Source organism: Hemicordylus capensis, chromosome 2 (assembly GCF_027244095.1).
Source record: "Hemicordylus capensis ecotype Gifberg chromosome 2, rHemCap1.1.pri, whole genome shotgun sequence".
In the NCBI taxonomy this organism is placed as follows: Eukaryota; Metazoa; Chordata; class Lepidosauria; order Squamata; family Cordylidae; genus Hemicordylus; species Hemicordylus capensis.
Window position 1 is genome coordinate 184351305 of NC_069658.1, and position 22152 is coordinate 184373456.

Below are 22152 nucleotides of genomic sequence, written 5' to 3' on the forward strand. Positions count from 1 at the left end.
CAACCATGGGATTTTATTAGAGATTCTCACCTGCGGGGGATGTGCTGCCCACCCCAAGTGATTGTGACTGTATAGTTGCCAGGTACAGTGGGGTAGTACTCAAAGCCATACACGCCGTCTCCCAGGTCCTTCTGCTTGACACGTTCCTCCAGTCCTTCTGCAGGGTGAACAGAATGGGGATTGGAGGTGGCTCCATACATACAGAAGAGTTCATGTACTTGCCAGTTATTTACCACTTAGGAATTTTATCATCTCCCAAAAGGTCAACACTACACAAGAGCTTGTGTCTACACTATGCAATGGGACTTTTCTTTTGACCAAGGAAAACTGAGTTCAGATCCCAACTCTCCCAACTCTGCCACAAAGCTCAAAGCATCCTTTAGCTAATCGGGATCCCTTTGGCTTACCTTGGAATTGCTGGGAGAAAAAGCAAGGCAAGTTCCATTTATCCTGCCCTTCCTTTGAAAAGCTCAGGGCAAATGAGAGCGGGACTCAACAAACTGAAAGCTGCCAAAATCCTCATATTGACAATAATGTTAGTCAGGGTCACTGTGGTGTGAAGTTTCAATAGTTTTAGTCCACACCTCTGCTGGTGGCTATCGCAAGGCAGAGGCTCATGTGATGGCTGTAATCTGTGGTGAGTCTGATGGCAGGAGATATCCGCCGTGAAAGAGGCCATTTCTGGTAGCATCTCCCAGCTTCAAGGAAGCAATCTGAGTTTATTTACAGACACACGTTTAAAGGTGCAATGTACAAAGAGATGTGGGTTTTCTGGAAATTTTTGAATCAGAAGTTGTTCCAGAAAATTTTCCCATGTAAATTTCCCCTCATTTGCATTTTAAAAAGTCACATAATTTTTGAATCAGAAATTTCTACTATGCAGGTTTTCCTGATGTCTTAGAGTGCGATTCAGTTTGGTGTGCTATTGACCCATTTACACAGAGTTTTTCAAGTAGCCAGAATAGTTGAACCAAAATATTTGATGGTTTAAGGGTCAAAACACCCTCAGGAACATATTCTGGTGACACAGTGGGCTTCATAAGAAGAGGGAGATCTGCAAAAGTTGCCCCTGCCTCCCCACAAGTGACAGTGCATTGGTCATCAAGAACTTATGCTGCTGCACCTGCACATAGCGCTAGTCAAGATGTTAGCCAGTATCTTCCCCCCCAAAAAAATAGTATGGAGAAAGTTTTCCACCCCACATATCTAAACATACATACAAAAGACACCTAAACTGTAACAAGGTGAAATTGAGCCACTATATACAGAACATGATTTATTGTGCTGCTAAGTACCAGGTTCAGATAATTTCAGGGTTTTTTTGCAAGGGTGGGAAGGAAGGAAAAAACGCTATGGGGACAGATCTTAAGGCTTGACGTTAGCAACCACAGGAAAGGGAGAAAGCACAAGACACCCCTGCTCAGTTTCTCTAGCTTTTACTAATCCTCATTAGAAACTTGCCTCTTTTGGATGCCACATTCTGTACTTTAATGTCATGCTGCCGGAACTGAACACCCCACCCTTAGCCAAATATACAACATTTTCAGCTAATCCACACACTAACTGTTTGGTTTGGATACCAAACTAATGAGCAGCTTCTTTCATTTGCTGGCCCTCAAATCCCGAGGTAGCAATCTGCAAGAGATCTGGGAAAGATCTCTAAAGGGTGGAGCTTCTCTCCTCAACTCCTGTGATCTCCAGTAGTGTTTCCTAATCCACACACTGCCTCTTGTTCCTTGGCACCACTGTCCTGACAGGACATCCTGCTAGAAATGCATCTTTCAAGCATGTTGCAAAATAAGCCTCGCAAAGGCAAAGCCAAATATTGGCTGAGATTCAGAGAGGCTTTCAGGCTTAGAAGATGTAGAGTGCAATTGAGAAAGCTGCATTTCTCCTGCAGGATTCCAAGCCTAAATTATGGCAGGAACAGGGGAGGGAAAGATAGGCATCCTCAGGATTCCACAAAACCAACTGCAGTCACTTAAGCCCCTTGCTTACACCCCATTCCTAAGGAAGAAGATTAGATCAAACCAGTCATAGCAGAGACATCCTAAATCAGTTCAGCTTAGCAGTCCACAAAGCCACACAGCCTTCCTCACCAACAACCCTGTGTACCTTTAGGTTCTTTCTAGGATGGAGCCCCCAGGGAAAAGCTGCCACCACATGCTTAAGATGTTATCTTCCAGCCAGGAGAGATCATGTTTCTTGGCTCCCACAAATTCTCTGCCTTTTAGAAGACTGCCTCAGGCCTAGTTGCCCAACCCTGCTTTGAATGCTTGTGGTTTGAACCCAGGGTTACAGCTGTCACCTCCAGCATCTCTGATCTATACTTTGCAGTTTCTACTTCCAGCTTGGACAAGACCCCATTATGTTCTCCACCATAAACAATGTGTGGCTCTGCCCGCCACCGAGAGCAGCACCACCCCACCCCTTATGACTGCTTTGTTTCCTTGACTCTTTGATCCAAGCTTGCACCAAGTATAAATGCCAAGGTAAGTGCCTCCTACAGGTCAGGTCAGTTCTATTGGTGGCAGGAAATTCTCCTCCCTCCCCCAGCCCAAGACCCAAGGCAACTAGTGGGACTTCATATTGTCATTTCAGGAGCATTTCTAGTATTTACTACGTTTGAACCTTAAGGCTTTTTGCCACCAACAAGCAAGACTGTTTTACTACCAATGTGCAGTTGCATTCTGAAAAAGAGGGTTTCCCCCTCCCGTGGAGACCCCTCTCACCAGGTCTCCTGACGTAGGTCCTGACCAAGCCAAGATTCTTTTATTTTAAGACTATGTTAGCAATATGTGCTCTTAGCCTATTTGCTGGGCTCAGGCTTGATAGCTGCCACATTTCCAGAGCGATTTGAAGCACAAGGTTTCCATTCACCACGGCCCTTCTAACCATAGACTTCCTTTGTGTGGTTCTTTGGAAGACAAGCTGCCTATCAGTCTTTGGGCCTCACGGCCCCTCTGCCAGAAGTTGTGGTGAATAAGCTGCCTCGGGATCGGGGACCAACTGGCTGAGGTCGAGGCAACACCATGGCTGACACCCCACTGCAGTATCCCTGCTCTCCCCATCCTTTGAAAAAGCAGGAATGGAGAAACAGGAAGTGCAAATCCACACTTCCTGTTGTTCAGTCCCCCTGCCCTTTTGCCTTTTCCCAAAAGGGAGAAAGAGCAGCCAGACTGGCAACAGAAAAGAGGCAGCAGTGGTTGCTGATGTCAAGCAATGAGGGGGTGTGGGGAAGAAAGGTCCAGGCAGGGAGAAGGTGTGGAGGGAAGACCCCTGCACAGGCTTAGAAAGTGTGCGGGGGGGGGGGAGATTCCTCTGTGGCGCACTTCGGCATGCCTTTGGGAATGGGCTGGGAGAGAAAACGATAGCGTGTGTATATGGCAAGGGGGAGAATGCCTCTGTGGCGCACTTTGCATGTCACAATTATGGGGGCGGTGACTCACTAAGCTGCCTCAGTAGGCCTTGAGCTAGGCTTGTTGGGGCATCCACATCGGCAGAAGGGAACCCTTCGTTACAAATGAAGACAGTCGTCACAAGATGGTAGCCCAGTAAGAAGCTAGAGGCAGCATGCCCCCTACCGCCCCCACCCCCCCATCAAAGGAGGTACTGGCACAGGAGCCAGACGGCTTCCCAGAATAGGCAAGTCCCTTCCCCACCCGCATTTGTGCAAGTGCCTCTGCAGCCGCTATGTTCTCATTCCAACCGGGCATATGCTAGCCAAGAGGCACCACTGTCCAAGTTAAGATCCTGCTTAACAGGCAAAGTAGCACCAGGAATGCCTCTCGTCTAAACATAGGTACCAGTCACAGCAACCCATTCCACACACATTGAAATTAGATGGCAAAGAACAGGGCTTCTGTGCACACAACACTTTAACCACTGAAGAGTTGCCGCTTAACACAAATTAAGACTTACTTGGACCTTTGACTGTAACTTTCAGCTCTCCACTGCCAGCTCCGTTCGTATAGACTTTGAAATCTGCTGTTTCCTTCACCCGGACACCTTTGGGTTGCAGGCCCCGGCCTACTGCCCGGCAGGCACTGGGGTTACATGCTGCAGGAAAGAGAGGAGGGCAAGTGAAAAGGAAGAATATGTCCCTCTAGAACACCGGTAGGGGTTTCCCAGTATATCTGATTGGAGAGGTCATGGTCATCATTAACATGCTGGGCATTCTATCTATTAAGAGGATATTGAGATTAAACCAATCGGCTGTCCCCATGGACAAAGAAGAGACAGGCACCCCTTGCTGCCGAGGATTCCCACCCAAGCCTACAGAATGAAATACCATTAGCCCTGGGTCCAGGCGCTGAGCAGCTGGCAGGAGATGAGTGTCAGCAGAGATCCAGGAAGATGGCTCTTCAGAGAAGAGAGGACAGAGCAGAGGATAGCTGGCCAGGACAGGAGGCAGGAAGGTAGGTAGAGAGGAGAGGACAGCGGTTAGCACAGAACAGAGCATCACCCGCTTCTGACCACAAAGAGGAAACCAAGCAGAGACAGTGGCATGAAGGACAAGAGGCCCCACCAAACCCAACCCATGATGGGATACTCACCCTGGCCCACGGTGACTGTATAGGGGCTGCGAGGAATAGGTATTCCACCAAAGGTGATGTAAATGGTGTAAGTGCCTTCCAGAGTAGGCTTGTAGGTACAGCGGTATGTGCTGTTGCCTTTATCTTCCAGCTGCTGCTCAACTGTCCCCTTCTTGCCACTGGGATCTTGGATTATCACCTCTATTTCCCCTACTCCAGCACCTGGTTGAGGTAGGAAGGCGAAAAGGGAGAAGATGAAGGTACGGGCATCATAGGCTCTATTAAAAACTTTTAGAAATCTAAACACAGCAAGCTTCTAATTTAAACTAGGAACAACTTAACGGTTTCAGAATCCCCCAATATCAAGCACGAGGCAGCAGCAGCACACAAGTATGAAGGTTCCCCCAATCTAGCCCTGGCAACAGCCTCCTTAACTTTGGCATGAGCTCTTTTACAGCCCTGAAAGAGAGGCGGCTCTATGAATCAAGCTTTGTCCAGAAGACTGCGGATTCTTATTCCGTCTTCTGCTGTGCCAAGGGGAAGCAAGGGCTCAATCCCTCTAGACATAGATGGAGAGCTCAAATGTGGCAGGCTACCCAGGAGGTGGGGACCTCTTGCATGCAGAGACCTTAACATTCAACCCTAGGCACCTAAAGGAGGACTTCAGGTTGCAAAGCTGGGAGACTCCCAAGGGGACATTGAAAAGCTGTTGCTGGTATGGGGTTCCATAGAACACTCCACCTAAAGGCAGTTTTGTGTGTTTCTAACAACATTTAAAGCTGCCTTATGGGAATATTTTATTCCTTCTCTGGAGCCTAGATCCCCAGGAATCCTAGTTTTTTAAAGTCATTCCAGCCTTTGTCATCAAGTAGCTGCTTTTGAAGCCCTAAACACAGGACACATACATGGTTCCAGTCTCTTGAGGTCAGAACTTTTATCTCCATTTGTCAAAACGGCACCAATTGTGCAATGGTTTTGAAGTGTGCAAAGTTTGGCATCAATCACTATTGCTTTTGGAACACAGACTCTGCAAATGTATCATACTCCTCGCTGAAGGGGCATTCATCGCTCCATGTTTTGATGCCTCAGCAAACCCAAACTGGCCTCATGGAATCCAGTGGCAAAACTAATGGTCAGCGGCCCTGGGACTTGGCTGTGGACCAGGTTATACTCCCCCTTCCTTCAAATTAAGGGGGGGAAGTGTTGAGGTTTTTGTCCGGCAGTCCCAGTCCCAGTGCTTGATCTTCCAACTCTCCACCACCCACCCACCCACCCCCACCCACCCCAAGCCAACAGTGCAACGGATGCCGAGCAGGGACCCAGTCGAGTCTCGACTCCCCTGCTTGCAATGGACGACTAAACCTGAAGTGGGGCAGATCTTCCCTACAGCAACACACCAAGCCAACCATTAGAGGGAGCAACAGTAGGAATGGTATATATACGGCCACCCTGTGCCAAGTGGTGCTCAGCTGCCAGAGAATCTCCGCTTCAAGAAAACCAGGTTCCTAGCCATTGCTGCTACAGAGAGGCTTGGAAGCAGGGCTGACTACAGGTTTGATGGGGCCCCTGGCAAGGGGACCTCTGGTAGCCACCAAGCTTTACAGTGATAGCAGATATGGGCTTCATTCTTGGTAGGCCAGCAGCAAGAAGATTCTAGCATGGTGTTCTGTGGGCAAAGTCACATGGCAAGTGGCAGCTGCCAGCTAGAACATTCTTTGCAGGCTAGCAGCAGCAACAGTGGAAGAACACCATGCCTGCTACCACTAGGGGCAGGGAGCCTGTCCAGCAAGCCACCACCAGGTGTGTGTTGGGTTCAATTGTTCCCAGGAGACCAGGTTAGGAATCAGTGCCAACACCAACACCATTACTTGAGCTACATAATTCTGCAGGTTGCAGAATTTAGTTTGTTGGGTGTGTGTTTTTAAATCAGTTACTCACAACAGTCTCCATTTCAGTTTGCTTTAACCGATGCTTTGAGGACATATTTCTCAGCTTTAAAAAGCTTTGTGACTGCTTTGCTCTGGCTTGTGTGGCCAGAGATTCGTTTTTTGAAAGCTAAAATGCAAGAACCCTTTGATACAGTTACTCTGGGATGCAAGTTATGCTCTACTTAGCACTGGGCAAGCTACAGCTGGGAATTAGAGAGGCTTCCATGCTTGGAAGATGCAGAGAGCAATTCAGAGACTGAACAGGCAGCTGCTAGTTCTGAACTGGATGCATATTTCCTTTGGAGTGTGACAACTGAAAGGAAGCTGTCCAATACCGAGACAAGTGGTTAGTTGTTTACCATGTGCCACTGGGACAAGCAAACTGTCTTTAGCCTGAAGGGGCTTAGGAGTTGTGTCAGTTAGGGAGAGCTGGTCTTGTGGTAGCAAGCATGACTTGTCCCCTTAGCTAAGCAGGGTCCACCCTGGTTGCATATGAAAGGGAGACTAGAAGTGTGAGCACTGTAAGATACTCCCCTCAGGGGATGGGGCCGCTCTGGGAAGAGCAGAAGGTCCCTGGCATCTCCAAGATAGGGCTGAGAGAGATTTTTGCCTGCAGCCTTGGAGAAGCCACTGCCAGTCTGTGAAGACAATACTGAGCTAGATAGCCCAATGGTCTGACTCAGTATAGGGCAGCTGCCTTTGTTTCAATGTAAGGAAACCAGTTCCTAGGGGAGGCTGACATTCTTGGATAAGCTGGGAGTTTCAAGGATGACTGATCTAATCTAAGTCCTGATATGCACACTGCATTGTTTGGTTTTATACCCTGTCAAGTTCAGTAAGGACAGCTGAGAATCCCCATTCGGTTTTCTTCCAAACATATGGAGAAGTCATGCAAGTGTGTATTTTTGGTAAGAAATTTGGATCCTTCCCTCCCCTACTTCATGGTAGGCTGCCTGGAAGAGAGGTCATGATTGCAGTTAGCCACAGGTAACCAAGAGGCAAAATACAGGAAGCTGTACATCCTGTTTAGGAACCAGTGCATTGTCTTTAAGGCAACAAGTTATAAACCAGGAAGACTCGAGGGTTGCCTCGGGCAAGCCACTCCTTTCTGCAATATCCTCCTTCTAAGACAACCAACCATCTGTATGAAGCACCTGAAGTACTATATAAATAGCAAATACTGTTACCAACTTGCAAACTGTACCCAGAGCTCCATTTGCTTCCAACAATGAGCTCAGCCCTGAGGGCTAGAAACATTTGACACCAGAACGCTAGAAACCACTACGCCATTTATACCAAGCCCCCAGAAAGAATTTCTTCAGAGAAATTCCCTTCATTGTGTTATGTCTGACTGTTCTAGGACAGACTAACCATTTCCAATATGGCAATGTTGGCTTTCAAGCCCTTTTCAACTCCTCCCAAGGCCAGCAAGCTACAACCCTTTCATCCTCCCAGACCCAGAGACTCCTCGTTCTACTCACCAGCAGTAAAGATCTCGAAGTAGGTGGTCTTGTTGGCAATGTTGCCGGTGGGCTCCAGGCCGGGACCCTGGGCAGTGACCTTGCTGGCATCACCATGTGATTTGTCCACATTCACCTCAAAGGGGCTCTTGGCAATGTGCTGCCCAGCAAACAATACTGTCACCTAGAGCAAGAGAGGGCAGAGGTTGGTACAGACCAGGCCCCATTCTAGAGAATCTGCCATGGATTCCACACTCCACACAGGTTCTTCTTACCTTGTGGATGCCGGTCACCTTTGGCACATACCAAACCGAGAATGTCCGATTCTTGTCATTGTTGGCAATGACTTTAGCCTGGAAGAGAGAGGAGGCTAAGCAGCCACTCTTGCCTTGAACTGTAGGACAGGTTCTCAGCAACTCCACCTTAATCTCGCAGTGTGCCCCCCCCCCACCTCCCCAGCCAAAACACACCTCCTCCCGATGGCCAGCAGGATCCTCAACGTAGACCAGCACTTCTCCCTGGCCGGCACTGATAGTTTCCACTGTGAATTCGGCCTTTTTCTTCACCATGTTACCCGTGGGCTCAACACCTGGAAGTAACCAGAAGCATCAGTGACTGCACTACCCATTCCCCTCCCCCCCCCCACGCCACCCATGACCAGCATAGTAGCCACAGACGTCCCTGGTTCAAATCACACTTCAGCTACAAGTACAGTTAGGGGGCTATAGGCAAGGAGGCTGTTCACTATAGGAGAGCTGATCTTGTGGTAGCAAGCATGACTTGTCCCCTTAGCTACGTAGGGCCCACCCTGGTTGCATATGAATGGGAGACTAGAAGTGTGAGCACTGGAAGATATTCCCCTCAGGGGATGACGCCGCTCAGGGAAAAGCAGAAGGTTCCAAGTTCCCTCCCTGGCAACATCTCCAGGATAGGGCTGATAGGGCTCCTGCCTACAACCTTGGAGAAGCTGCTGCCAGTCTGTGTAGACAATACTGAGCAAGATAAACCAGTGGTCTGACTCAGTATATGGCAGCTTCCTATGTTCCTAAGCCTTTAAAACCTTATACTTGAAATATGGGCACAGTACTGGACCTAGCAAAGCTCTCCAAAGAACACCTTGAAGCACTTTGTTGTGTCAGGTGTTGTGAAGAACCACAACCTTGTTGTTGTTCTGGCTGGATTTGGAGTGAAGGCACACTCTTTAGCCTCTGGCAACTGGAAGGAGGCTGTTCAGTATTCAGCTACACAAGAGCACCGAGACAAGGGAGGTTTATTGTATTATGGGAACAAAGAAAGGTCTTTAGCCTGAAGGGAGAAGAGCAATCCTTCCATTAGAACCTCCAGCAGTGCCAAGGTCTTCCAAGGCTAGATCTTGTCATTACTACAACAGTCTATTTCCCCTGAACCAGGACAAGCAAATCATTTTAAAATAATCTTTCCGACCCTGCCATGCCACTCGCAACTAGCCCTTTCCGCATAACCTGGGCTTCTGTCCCATCCAAGTCCCTCTGAAAAGCCAGCCAGCCTCCTCCTCCTGTAGAACCTCTCATCACTTGCGGAGACTGAGCCCCAACCCCACCCGTGCCAGGAATGCCCAAGTCCTTCCGCTTCCACTCACCTGGTCCATAAGCTCTGGCCTTCTTGGGGTTCAGCTTGGGCCTGAGTGGGGCTCCGGGCTTTAGCTTGGCTTTGGGGAACTGGGAGAGGTATGTCATAACAGAGTGCTCATCCACATTGGGGTCCACAATCTCTTCTGGAGTGATCACCTACAGAAAGATATAAGCAATTGTAGAAGGTCCAAGCAGGACTGGGTGTATACCTCAGTCAGGTGTGTCGTGAACAGAGGATACTGCCATCCAAGACCCTTGCTTCCCCCCACCCCAAAACAAAATGGAGGTTCTGCCCCTGAAGGCCCTAAAAAGGGCCAACCCATGTCTGGTCCAGGTAGCCTTGGTGAATCCGAGCAAGGGACTTGGGGCATGGTCTGAGGGCATATGACGCAGCCACCTTGCTGAAGCTAAGCAGGCCAAGGTCAGGTCACTGCCTGGATTGCGGACTGCCTCGGAACCCCCATGTTGGGGATGGGGCCGTAGCTCAGTGGCAGAGCATCTGTGCTGCGTGCAGAAGGTCCCAGGTTGAATTCCCGGCAGCTCCCAGTAGGGCTGAGAAAGACTCCCACTTGAAATCTTGGAGAGCTGCTGTCTGTTACGGTAGACAATACCGAGCTAGACAGACCAAGAACCTATATAAGGCAGCTTCCCATGTACACTGCTTTGTTCTAGTAGGGAAAAGAGGCAGGACAGGTCTGTGGAGAGAAGAGCTGGTCTTGTGGTAGCAAGCATGACTTGTCCCCTTAGCTAAGCAGGGTCCTCCCTGGTTGCATATGAAAGGGAGACTAGAAGTGTGAGCACTGTAAGATATTCCCCTCAGGGGATGGAGCTGCTCTGGGAAGAGCATCTAGGCCCCAAGTTCCTTCCCTGGCTTCTCCAAGATAGGGCTGAGAGAGATTCCTGCCTGCAACCTTGGAGAAGCCGCTGCCAGTCTGTGAAGACAATACTGAGTTAGATAGACCAATGGTCTGACTCAGTATATGGCAGCTTCCCATGTTCCTATGAGAGAGATCTAACCGGAGGTCAAGAGACAGAGCTTCAGCATTCTGTTGCGTTTACTGGCTCTCCTCGGGACTGGCAGAAGCAAGGTTTTTGCTAAGTCAACCAGTACTCCAGCCTACCCTGTGGGCATTGTGCACGTGAATGCAGAATCCAGCTTCCGGCAAAGAGTGCTGTAGGTTCTTGGCATGGATCCGTTAGCAGCTACTTACCTGTGGGATGCCCAGCCAGTCATCGGCTTGCTGCATAGCCTCACGGGCATTGTTGACAGGTTTGCTAGCATCCCATGAATCCCAGTCAGGGCACAGACCTATTTGAAAGAAGATTTCCCAACCTCTGCATTAGCCACAGGAACAGAGCACATTTCCCCAGACAGGGATGCTAGAGGAAGAGGAGCAGTGTCCCTCCAGTGACTGTGGGCAAGCAATACTCAAGCCAGAAAGCGCTCCTTGCTGAAGCACTCTCCCACTCCACCCTATGCCAGCAATGCCCCCCCCCTGGCCAGGCTTTCCTCACCTGGGGCACAGCTGTCAACAAGAGCGCCAAGCGCCCGGCCACTCTGCCAGTCCCTGCTGAAATTGGTGATGGGCAACTGGGGCAGCTTGTTTTGGATCCAGCCCAGCAGCCGCTGCTTGGGGGTCTGTTTCTTGGCCTCTTCGTCATCTTCCTCATCCCACATGGGCATGGAGATGGAATAGTGCAGGATCAGGGTCCAGATGAGGCCCAGGATCAGCTTCAAGTTCCCATCCACAATTGCTTTGCTGTCTAAAAGGGAGAAGCAGAAATGCAGCTCAGTATTCACAGGAAAGTCAATCGTGGTTCAGTCAGAGCCCCACAGGGGCGGCCCCACGCACACACCAAGCCAGAACCCCACGGGGGGCCGCCGAGGCACACGCCCCCCCATCGCACAGCGGCAGGGGGTCACCCCACGCACACCGGCAGAGCTGCTGAGGCCCCCTCGCCCTACACACAGGCAGAGCCCCACAGGGGCTGCAGAGGCCCCCCGCCCCCCCAGACACCAGCAGAGCCCCACAGGGGCGGCCAAGCCAGAGCCCCCCACAGGGGCAGCCGAGCCCACCCCCCACACACACACGGGCCAAGCCCCACCCCCACTTGGGCCGAGCCCCACAGGGTTTCTACTCTTACCAAGCCCTTCCAAAGCATGAGCCTTGCTCCAAAGTAGGAGCCATCTTGCCTGGCAGGACAGGCAGAGTTGCAAGGGGGCTGCCGGCACATCCCTGCAGGCCTTCCATGCACACACCCTTCTTTAGTTACCATGTCCACCAGTGGCAGTGAGTGCAGGTGCGCTGGGATAACCAGTTTTAGAAATGCACAGCATCTTTACCTGGATACAGGTAAGTTTTTCAAGTGACGGCTCTCCTGTATGGACTCTCTCTCCACCCTCCGCCCAACTCCTCCAACCTTGCTGTTGGCCTGAAATGTCTGTCCCTGCGTCTTCATTCCAGAGTGCTCCAGGCAGTTTACACAGCTTTAACACAAGAGCTACAATAAGATTTCAACAACACACAGCAACACATACAGCCGGAGGGAGAACGGCACCGAGGAGGCCAGGTCAAAAGCCTGCCTGGACAAGCTGTCTCCAGAAGTCCAGGAAAGGGCAAGGAGAACCTCCCGGGACAGGAAGCCCCACATTTGGGTTGCCACCACTGAGGAGACTTTCCCTCATCCCCACCAAGGTGGCTGAAGACCCAGAAGGGCCTCTCCCACAGCCCTCAGTAGATGGGCAGGAGCATAGATTTCTACTGACATCAGGGTCCCAGAACCACTGGAATGCTTGGTGGGTAGGAGAGAAGCCAGGACTCCCCACTGCAACTGGGACTGCAGAACTACTGGTGGTGCTATTCGTTTCATTTCTATCTTGCCCATCCCAGAGGGGAGAGGGAGAGTTAAGCACAGCAAAGCCCAGAGTTAAACTCTGACCACGGAACACAAACACAGAGAAGAACATTTTACAGCTTTTTTGGTGGTGGTGGGGACACAGGCTTGGTTGGACTGAGACCACTAGGGGCAGGGAGTTCCACAGATTTCAAATAGCCACTGAGAAAGGGCTTGCTCTTGAAGCCTGGAGCACAGATGGTACAAACTGGACCAAGGAACAATTTATTATGGGGCGGATAACAAAGATTAATACTACTACTATTGAGAGTATCCTCATTTATCCTCTGAGCCACGATGATACATAGCAGGGGATCCCAATGGGTCCTCGAATGTTGTTGGACGACAACTGCCATCATCCCCAGCCACAGCAGCCTCAGGCCAAGGATGACAGAACAGCAGTCCAACAACACCTGAGGACTCACTGGGAGTCCCTGGGATAAAGGACAGAAGGTCCTTTGGAGAGGAGAGCTGGTCTTGTGGTGGCAAGCATGACTGGTCCCCTTAGCTAAGCAGGGTCCGCCCTGGTTGCATATGAATGGGAGACTAGAAGTGTGAGCACTGGAAGATATTCCCCTCAGGGGATGGAGACACTCTGGGAAGAGCATCTAAGTTCCAGGTTCCCTCCCTGGCATCTCCAAGATAGGGCTGAGAGAGATTCCTGCCTGCAACCTTGGAGAAGCTGCTGCCAGTCTGGGTAGACAATACTGAGCTAGATGGACCCATGGCCTGACTCGGAATACGGCCGCTTCCTGTGTCCCCAAGGTGGTACCCAAAGCCTCTCGGGCCAATGCTGTTACAGCTTTGTAGGCAGAGTCAGCTCCTTCCATTGTGCCAGGAAGACCAGAGGCAGCCAGTCTGGAAGCAATATGCCGGAATGAGCAGCAGGGCTTGGATGCTGCACCGGCCAGCCATGACAGAAGCAGGAGAGCCATGGGAAGGTCCTGTCGGCAGACCACCCTCGGAGGCAGCAGCAGCCGCCTTTCCCCACTCCATGTAGAATTCTTCCTGGGCTACCACTCCTCGGGGACAGAGCTGCAGCTCAGTGGCGGGGCATCCGTCTGCATGCAGAAAGCCCCAGGTTCAATCCCTGGCAGCATCTCCAGGTAGGGCTGGGGGGCGGGGCGGGGAAGGGAAGGCTCCTGCCTGAAACTTGGGACAGCTGCTGCCTGTCAGTGCAGACATGACCGAGCTCGATGGACTAATGGCCCGACTCGGTATAAGGCAGCACGCTAGGCTCCTCTTCTGTTTAGGCACCTGGAACAGATGGCAGCCTTGAAATGTGTGTGTGTGCGAGCGCGCATGCAGGGGGCAGGGAATACAGCTGGAGTCCACTAAAGTAGTCAGAAAGTGCAGGAAGAAAGGGGTGGGGTGGGGAGAGAAACTGAGAATTGATTTAATCCAGGTCTGCAGATTCCTACATGCTTGACCCCTTTAGAAAGCAAGAATAACTTGCAGGGGACCAGGCTCAGAAGCCTTTGTATGAGAAATTTTCCTCCTCACTCCCCTGCTCGTCTCCGGACGTTGAGTGTTATGACCAGTATCAGCAAGCAGGCTAGTAAACGTTTGTATGGGCTGGCAGCTTTGGTTGCATTACTCATCAGGCTGCCTTAATCCCAGGAAGCCCTTAGGCAATTGCATCGGGATCACTGCAGTCCTTCCAGTTTATGGCTTAGGGGTGAGGGAAGTCACCATTACCCACTTCCCAAGCCGGAGATAAGCACCAAGGAAGACAAGCATGCACCAGGGCCATAGCCTCTCTATGGCCCCCGCGCTCTGTGTAGCACAGCTTGCTGGGAGGAAAAACCTAATCCAAAGGCAAAGAGGCAGCAGTAGCTCTGAAGCAAAGACATTCGGTGGCTTTGCAGGAGGAGCCCCATTGTGTGAAGGCCAGTGCACACACGCACACACACACGCCCCTCTGCCCCTTGGAAGACTGCAGCATCAAGTCAGGAGGCTTGAATGAGCCACCATGGAGAGAAGGTGCTGAAGAACATTTATAATGCCCTACGTTTTTAGCAAGTCCATACCCCTGCTAACTTGGCAAGGAGGCACCTTTTAACGTGGTGATTCTCTTTATTTAGCAGGGGGAGAGTAACTGGCCCTATCCAGCCCCAACACAGTATCCCTCCAGTGACTGTAGCTGGTGGCTGTCTTGTGTTTTTCTTTTAAATTGTGAGCCCTTTGGGGACAGGGATCCATCTTATTTATTTATTATTTCTCCATGTAAACTGCCCTGAGCCATTTTTGGAAGGGCGGTATAGCAATCGAATTAATAATAATGATGATGATGATGATGATGTTCAGCTGCAAGTCAAATACTGAGCAATCAAGTGACAGAGGCACATGTGAACTGGCCCTTGGAATCAAGCCCGGTTTCTGCATTTCTAGTTTACAACTAGAAACAACGGAAAAAACCAGAAGATGGTACAAAGAACAGTTCTCATAACACCCCCTTGTTGGCACAATTTCTACCCGCATCCGTTTCTATGCCTGAGTCTACACCAATGAGATTCAGGACTGTTCTGCAATTCTGTCTGCACACTGCCAGGAATCAAACACGTGGGCTGGACCCAGGTACAGTAGACATTTCTGCCCACTCTGGTACTTTTAAAATTACTTTTAGAGAAGCCAAGCACACTTGGGATATTGGGATGGATGCACCAATGCAGCGGGTATATGGAGAACAGAATAAGCCAGGTCTGGAAGGGAACATATGTAGGCACACTGGGAAGCCAAGAGAACTCAGTAGATGGATTACCAGGCCTGCTCAATTTAGGCCCCCCAGGGGCCAATAGCCAGGGATTATGGGAGTTGCAGGCCAACATCTGCAGGAGGGCCGAAGTTGAGCAGGCCTGGATTAGCCTCTTGCAAAGACATTCTTCAGTGAAGCTGGATGGGGTCCTGTTCTCCCCACTCCTCAGGTCCCAATAAGTCTGTCAGGAACATCAGAAGCCAGAGTCAGACCATTGGTCCATCTTGCTCAGTATTGTCTACAGAGACTGGCAACGGCTTCTCCAGGATTGCAGACAGAAGTCTCTCCCAGCCCTATCTTGGAGATGCTGCCAGGGAGGAACCTGGAACCTTCTGCATGCAGATGCTCTTCCCAGAGCAGTCCCACCCTCCCAAAGAGCAATATCTCACAGTGCTCACATGTTGCCTCCCATTCAAATGCAAACCAGGGCAGACCCTGCTTTCATGCTTGCTACCACAAGACCAGCTCTCCCTCCTCCTCAGCCCCAACAGCTGGGCAAGCTTGATACAACTAGACCTGGCCATCTTGCCCCAAATCCTTGTGAAGACAGCACCAGCAAGCCCAGTACAGTCTGCCTAGACTCACAAGGGCACCAAACCAGTTCCTAGACCAGGATGGGAAATCTGATAGTCTGGACCCAAACCCATGGTTTAACTACTACCCCACTCCAACACTAGGTCAGAAAGCAAGATGGCCAGTCACTTTACCACCATGCCCAGGGTCTTGACAGTGCCAAATCAAGTGCACAAGTGCTGCAGAACATGGAACTCTATATTATAGCACAGTACAGCTCTCTCTAATTTAAGGAAGAGAAACAAGATTTCCCAGCCCTTATGGCGGCAAGTGTGGGGGGCAATGATTGGCAAAACCATCGTAGAAGCCCCTAGATTGCCAAATGAGAACTGCAGGGGGTCAGATGCAGCTTCAGTCCCCTGCCCAGATCCCTGCCTCACGCCTTAAGCAGAAGCTGAATTATGCTGGAGAGGATCTGCAAGTTTATGCTGCGAGGGAATCTGTAGGAACAAGCTGCACCGTCCCTTCAGGTTGCAGAGTCCGCGTTTAGCCGGGAGTGTGCCGTAGAGGACAACCCTCCGAGAAGTTTGGTCGGCTAATTTTAGCATTTCAGAAGTGATGTGTCATGGCACCCTGATGGGCAGTGCACCACACTGAGAGTCCGCTCCCAAAGTGGGATGGGTGGGTTTTAAAATCGATAATAAGGTGCCTCGCTCTTTTCTCTTTTTTGCCAGAGGCACACTTTTAAAGGATGGGAACACTGGGTTAATGCACAGCTGCCAGAGTACACCAAGGACACTTCATTCTTCAGTGAATGAAACTGCATGGAGCATGTGCCTAGGGCGATGCCAGATGATATAATCATGCAGGTGTGTTTTGCTACTGCCACGACAAGATCTGCCGTTGGCTACAGCCGCCTGCTACACAATACATGGATCGAGCAAGGGGACCATTGTTCCTTCTAACAGGGATTCCCAGATGATGTTGACTACGACTCCCAGAATCCCCAAGCGAAAGCCATTGCAGCTGGGGATTCTGGGAGTTGTAGTCAACATCTGGGGATCCCTGTAAGAGGGAACACTGATGGGGACTTCCACTCCATTCCCTACACAAGTGGCTTCTGTGTGGTTATGCTTAACATACAATGCGGCCCTCCGGTGGTCAGAAGAGCTGCAGCTCTCCCTGCTCTCAAGCCGCAGGAAAGTCTATGGGCGGGATACCTACAGGCTGCATACAAGCCGATGCCAGGACTCCTATCCTAGGAAGGAGACCTTTCCCAAGCCCTGTTCTCCTGCTTCTAGATCCAGCCCACACCGTCACGGAACCCTCTGCGTTAGTCCACCTGATGGGGCTTCAGGGCCTGCCCATGGCTAGCTAGCCTCACAGCTAGAGGGAAGAGTGCTCAGCACTACTGAATGGAATGAGCTAGAAACAGCACAGAATGAGCCTGATCAGGGAGGGCAGGAGGAGGCCTCAAAGGCACCCAGACCCAGAAGCCAGCACCCAAGAGGGAGTGGCAGGCGAGATGCACAGGCACCAGGCCATGCACGGCCCATGGGAGGGAAGCCCCAGGCCACTCCTCCTGCTTACAGGATCTTGGAACAGCTGGCGCTGGGAAACCCTTCCGCTGCTTCTTCGTTCCCAGTCACAGACAGCTTCAGCTTGTGCTTTGGAAATCCGGAGCCGAGCTATCCCCTGAGCAGAGTTAAGCACTCCATGCCTTGCCCACCACTTGTGTGTGTGTGTGGGGCGGGGGGGGGGTTGGAGAGAGAAGACCAGCCATCCCCATCCCAGCCACCTCCCCACCCAGCCCTGCACCGCCCACCCAGCCAGCGGCAGAGCAGCCCGCTCCAGCATTTTTTAGCCTTATATGGAGTGGCTGGCAGGCGGCAGCAGCAGCTCCTCCATCCCAACAGGATCCTCCTTCCAGAGGGAGGGGAGAGGAGAACACCCCCCTCCACATGCTCGGCAGAGGCCCTTCCTCTCCGCCTGCCTACCCCCCCCCCCGCCACAATGACATCCTGCCTCCCTGAGAAGAGGAGGGAACAGCCTTCCCAACCCATCCTCCTCCTCAGCCAAAACCAAGAGGAACCAGAGCAGAAAAGCAGACGGAGCCTCCTCCTCCTCCTCGGTTATTAGCAGGGATAGCAGAATAATGAGGCAGCCAATCCCCTTCCATCCCCATTCACTGCTGTCTTCCATGGGGACACGGGCAGCAAAGCCACCTTCCTCCCCCACTCAGTGCTAGGCCAGGCTACCCATCTCTCTTTCTCAGAGACATTTTTGCCTTGGCTTCCCAGCAATTGCAGCCAGGCCTGGTCTGAGTCAGTGTCTGTGGCCCAGTGAGTCACCACATCCAACAGCAGGGCTGGGTTTCCCTCTCCCAATGCCCTCCCTGACTTACAAGCAGCCCCAGGGTGGGTCTATAGGGAACCCTACTGTATGTGGGACCTTCCAGCATCAGATTCAGGGGAGGGGGAGCCATATCTGCTTCAGCAGGGGTCACACACACACACCCGACCCCCAATCAGGACCCCTCCTTGCCTACCATCAGCACCACCCCCCTGCCATACATGGGCGGAAGTCCATCAGCGATGCCACCTCTGCAGCCAACCCAGCCCAAATCCCCACCCCACTCCACATAATCATGGTAAGATGGAGCACATGCAGTCAGATATTCTGTACTACCACTTGAACACTTCATCAGTGCCAGGGCAGGGAAACGGATCTCTGCAGCAAGACAACAGACCTTGGAGTGCGTGGTTCACCACCACCACCACCCCCGCTTGCCAACAGCCAGGAACTGGTCGTTTACCACAGGAAACTGTCTCTGCAGCTGCAGGACTGAACCCAGACAGTGGGTTTTATCTGTAACCCGTATAATAGCCTGTATCTCAAAGCACTTGATCGGCAGATCAATGCTATCAGTTGGACGCAGTAATCATACAGATAGGCGGCACTGATCCCCAGCCAAGGGAAGAGATTCCCCTGCTCCTGAGCCGCCTGAGATCCCCACCCTCTAGGGTAGGCCTGCACTCCTTGCAACAGGCAAGCACAGCCCACCTGCCAGGGCCCAGTTTTCCCAAGTGCCTCTATACTGGCAGCTCTCGGCAAACACAGGCAGTTCCTCAAGACCCTGATGAGCCTGCAAGAGTGTTGCGTTTGGGCAGAATTGTCCTTAGAGAGCCTTGCTGGCAGGGTGTGGAACCTGGGGCAAATCAGCCAGTGCGGGGGTCCCCTTCCAGTTGATTTTAATGGGGGTTAGTAGAGCGGGGCCCAGGGCGGTCACCCTGCTTGCCCTGCCCTAAAGACAGCCCTGCATTTGGGCAGCTGCCAAGCATCCAGCTGACAGTATTGATATAGGGCATTGCCCTGGGGACTCAAAGGAAATCTGGACTGTTTTGCAATAGTTCAGGTTACTTGGACTTGGACGGTATTTGTGGGGTAGCTCTCCTGGTAATGAGAGCTTCATAGGACAAGAGATGTGGGGCAGGGGTGTCAGCCCTGGGCAGCCTGGTTCTTGCATAGCCTGATGGAGGAAGAAACCCATTCCAGCAGTTTGGGAATGACCAGAGCTGCACTTTAACCCCTTAGTGCAGTTGGTCCCCTCCTTAGATCTCTCATGGCCAGAGTTCCCTTCAACAGGGATTCCCAAATGGTGTGGACTACAACTCCCATCATCCACAGCCAAAGCTCACAGCAGCTAGGGATGATGGGAGTTATAGTCAGCAACATCCGGGAATCCCTGTTACAGGGAGAAGCACTGCATGGCTTCCCCCCAGCCCCAAGGGTGCAGTCCGTTCCTGCACTGGTTGATGGGCAGCATGTAGCCTGGAGAGTATTGGAAGAGAGGAGCCATGCCTGCTGCATTCCCAGACCTCCCAGCGGGGCACAGGCTCTGTATCCACCTGGGATTTTAGCAGGCAGAGCACCAAAACTGGGCAGTGTGCAAGAGACAGTCTGCATAGAACGTTGGCTTCTGCAACATTCAGTCAGGGCCTCCATGTGAGATCCCAGATGTGGCCTGAGGCTTTCCAGCCATTGCAGCCAAGGATGATGGGAAATGCAGCCCAGCTATAGCTGGAGAGCCTCAGGTTGGCCACCTCTGCAGTGTTTTGTAACTGCACTCCTAGAGCTTCTCCATCACATAGAAGTACCAGAGCACCAAGCCCAGGCAGGACTGGAAAGGGTCCTCGGCTTCCATTGCTAAGAGGAGAGCTGGCTGGCTGGCTGGCTGTACTTTGTCTTCTGATCACCAGCATGCTTCTTTGACCCAAGAGGCAATCCTCTGCCCCCAGAGAAGCTACACTGCCCTTCCTCTCTGCTCTGCCACTTTAAAGTCCAACCCTAGAGACACAGGGGGGCAGGTTCCTGGGAAGGTAAGCAGGTAAAGGCTATGGGCAGACCTCCCTAAGCCCATCTCCAGAACAAGAGACTAGAGTCAAGTCTAACAGCAAGAACACCCAGGCCTAAGTGGACCATCAGCCCTTGCTGAAGCTGAGAAAGCATGTCCCCGGCCTGCAAGCTGAATGGGAGACCACTGGAAGCCTAGTGCAGGGACCACTTTTTCCTCTCTTTAAGAGCCATGATACCTTCAAGGACAGACTGCACTAAGAGGTCAAGATGCAAGAATGCATTCTGATCATTTGGGTATGACCAGTTCTTCCTCCATCAGGCTATGCAAGAACCAGGCTACCCAAGGCAGATGCCCCTGCCCCACATCTCTTGTCCCATGGAGCTCCCATTAACAGGTGAGCCAACCCCTGCTAACTGAACAAAAGAAGCACCTTTTAAAAAGTGGCGATTCTCTTTATTTAGCAGGGGGAGAGCAAGTGGCCCTATCCGTCCCCAGCACAGCATCCCTCCAGGGGCAGCTGTTGGTGTTCTTATGTTTCTTTTTTAGATTGTGAGCCCTTTGGGGACAAGGAGCCAAATTTATTTATTTATATCTAGCAGTAGGTAAACATTTGTTGTAAATACAGTCACTCCAACCTAAATGGCCTGAGCTATTCTAATATGGTCCAGATTACCTTTGCTGAGTGCCCAGATAAATGCCATCAGTTGGATGCTTAGAAGTTGCTTGAACACAACATGTTCGCAAGCACCCGTAATGAGATTTGGCCAGCACATGGGTGAGGCTCACCCAGGACACAAGCCCATAGCCAGCCCAAATGTTTAGGGGGGAGCACCCAAAAAGTGGGCAGCAGGTTTTACCATCTTAATTGCTCTCTATTATATTACATATGGTATAGCAATTAAAAAACTGTTTGTAAGAACTTAGGGCAAGGGGGGGGGAAATGCAGGGAGGCCAGTCCTCTCCCTCGCTCAGCTATGGGTCTGCCAGGGGATCCGACCATAAAGCAAGGTGAGGCAGTCACCTGGCAGTAGTATGTAGGTACCATTAAGTGCAATTAATAGCAACTTATTAGCTTGACCTCATGCATTACTCTGGGGGTATCTACTGGACTACAGTTTTAGATTCAGAACCAACTCTGGGAGTGTTTTCTTATGCCATACAGTTGGGCAGTACAGGGAAATTAAATGCCTCTGAATTCAGCCGGGCCTTCTCCCTTTATCCACCTCAGACGTGAGGTATATTTACAGGGTGGTCAGCACAGCAGTTCTAGACGCATGAAGGGGAAGCGTCACTCCGGATCACAGCCCCTCCCATAGGATAGGACCAGGAAGGGGCCCCATTTCATCTCAAGCGCCTAACCTTCCTAGTGGGGGCACCACCCACTGGAAGTAGTATACAGGCCATTCATCCACCAAGACCCTTCATTGAGAAAATGCAGCCATACCAGGTTAAAATATGATGGCTGGGAGGGAATCCTCAGAGATTCTAACAGCCCAACACCCTTCCCCAAGGCAAGGCTTTCTTCTAACTCCAGCATCGTCAGAGATAACGGCACCCCACCAGGAGAGGGCAGGCAGACAAAGGCATCACCGCACGCCCGAGGAGTCACAAAAGGCCCTCTAGAGGTGCCGGCTTTTGTCTGGATCAAGGGGATGTCACTTTAATGAGCTGCAGAACAAACCGCCCGTGGCTGAACCACATTTCTCGCCGTCCCTACCGCAGCAACTTTGTGGCAATCTAGCAGCAGACCAGATGTCGAGGCGAGAAAAAAGCCCGTCTAACCCGGTCTAACGAGAACGTGATTGTGCTGGGTTTCATGCAACCCCCACGGCTGGTGTGTGAGGGGGCACCAGGGCAGGGGGCACAGAAAGATCAGGAAGCCAGAAATCCACCACGGGTGTTTGGTCCTCTGCCGCCGCTAGAGACGGGCCGACCCAAGCACCGCTGTGCCCTGCCTCCCAACCCTAAGTAGTTAACGGGCCTCGCCCGGGCAGAGGTGGGCTAGGCCAGAAAGCACGCGGGGCGGAGGGAGCGGGCTGGCGGGTGCAGCAACACCAATTGAGGCCGGGGCTAGGGGAAGGCTTGCTTTCCTCCCCCCA

At 51.6% G+C, this 22152-nt stretch overlaps 1 protein-coding gene across 4 annotated transcripts in view; it reads right to left on the bottom strand.

Moving 5' to 3' along the window:
- Positions 1–22152, bottom strand: part of FLNA (filamin A) — a 90108-nt gene that overhangs the window by 50920 nt on the left and 17036 nt on the right. For all 4 annotated transcript variants that reach the window (XM_053292824.1, XM_053292821.1, XM_053292823.1 and 1 more), the window contains exons 3-11: positions 11049–11297; positions 10745–10842; positions 9542–9689; positions 8394–8512; positions 8199–8276; positions 7945–8107; positions 4557–4757; positions 3922–4059; positions 31–157 (exon numbers count right to left, since the gene is read on the bottom strand). In XM_053292824.1, coding sequence (XP_053148799.1) covers positions 31–157; positions 3922–4059; positions 4557–4757; positions 7945–8107; positions 8199–8276; positions 8394–8512; positions 9542–9689; positions 10745–10842; positions 11049–11297 — 1321 coding nt within the window. The remainder of the gene's footprint in view (positions 1–30; positions 158–3921; positions 4060–4556; positions 4758–7944; positions 8108–8198; positions 8277–8393; positions 8513–9541; positions 9690–10744; positions 10843–11048; positions 11298–22152) is intronic.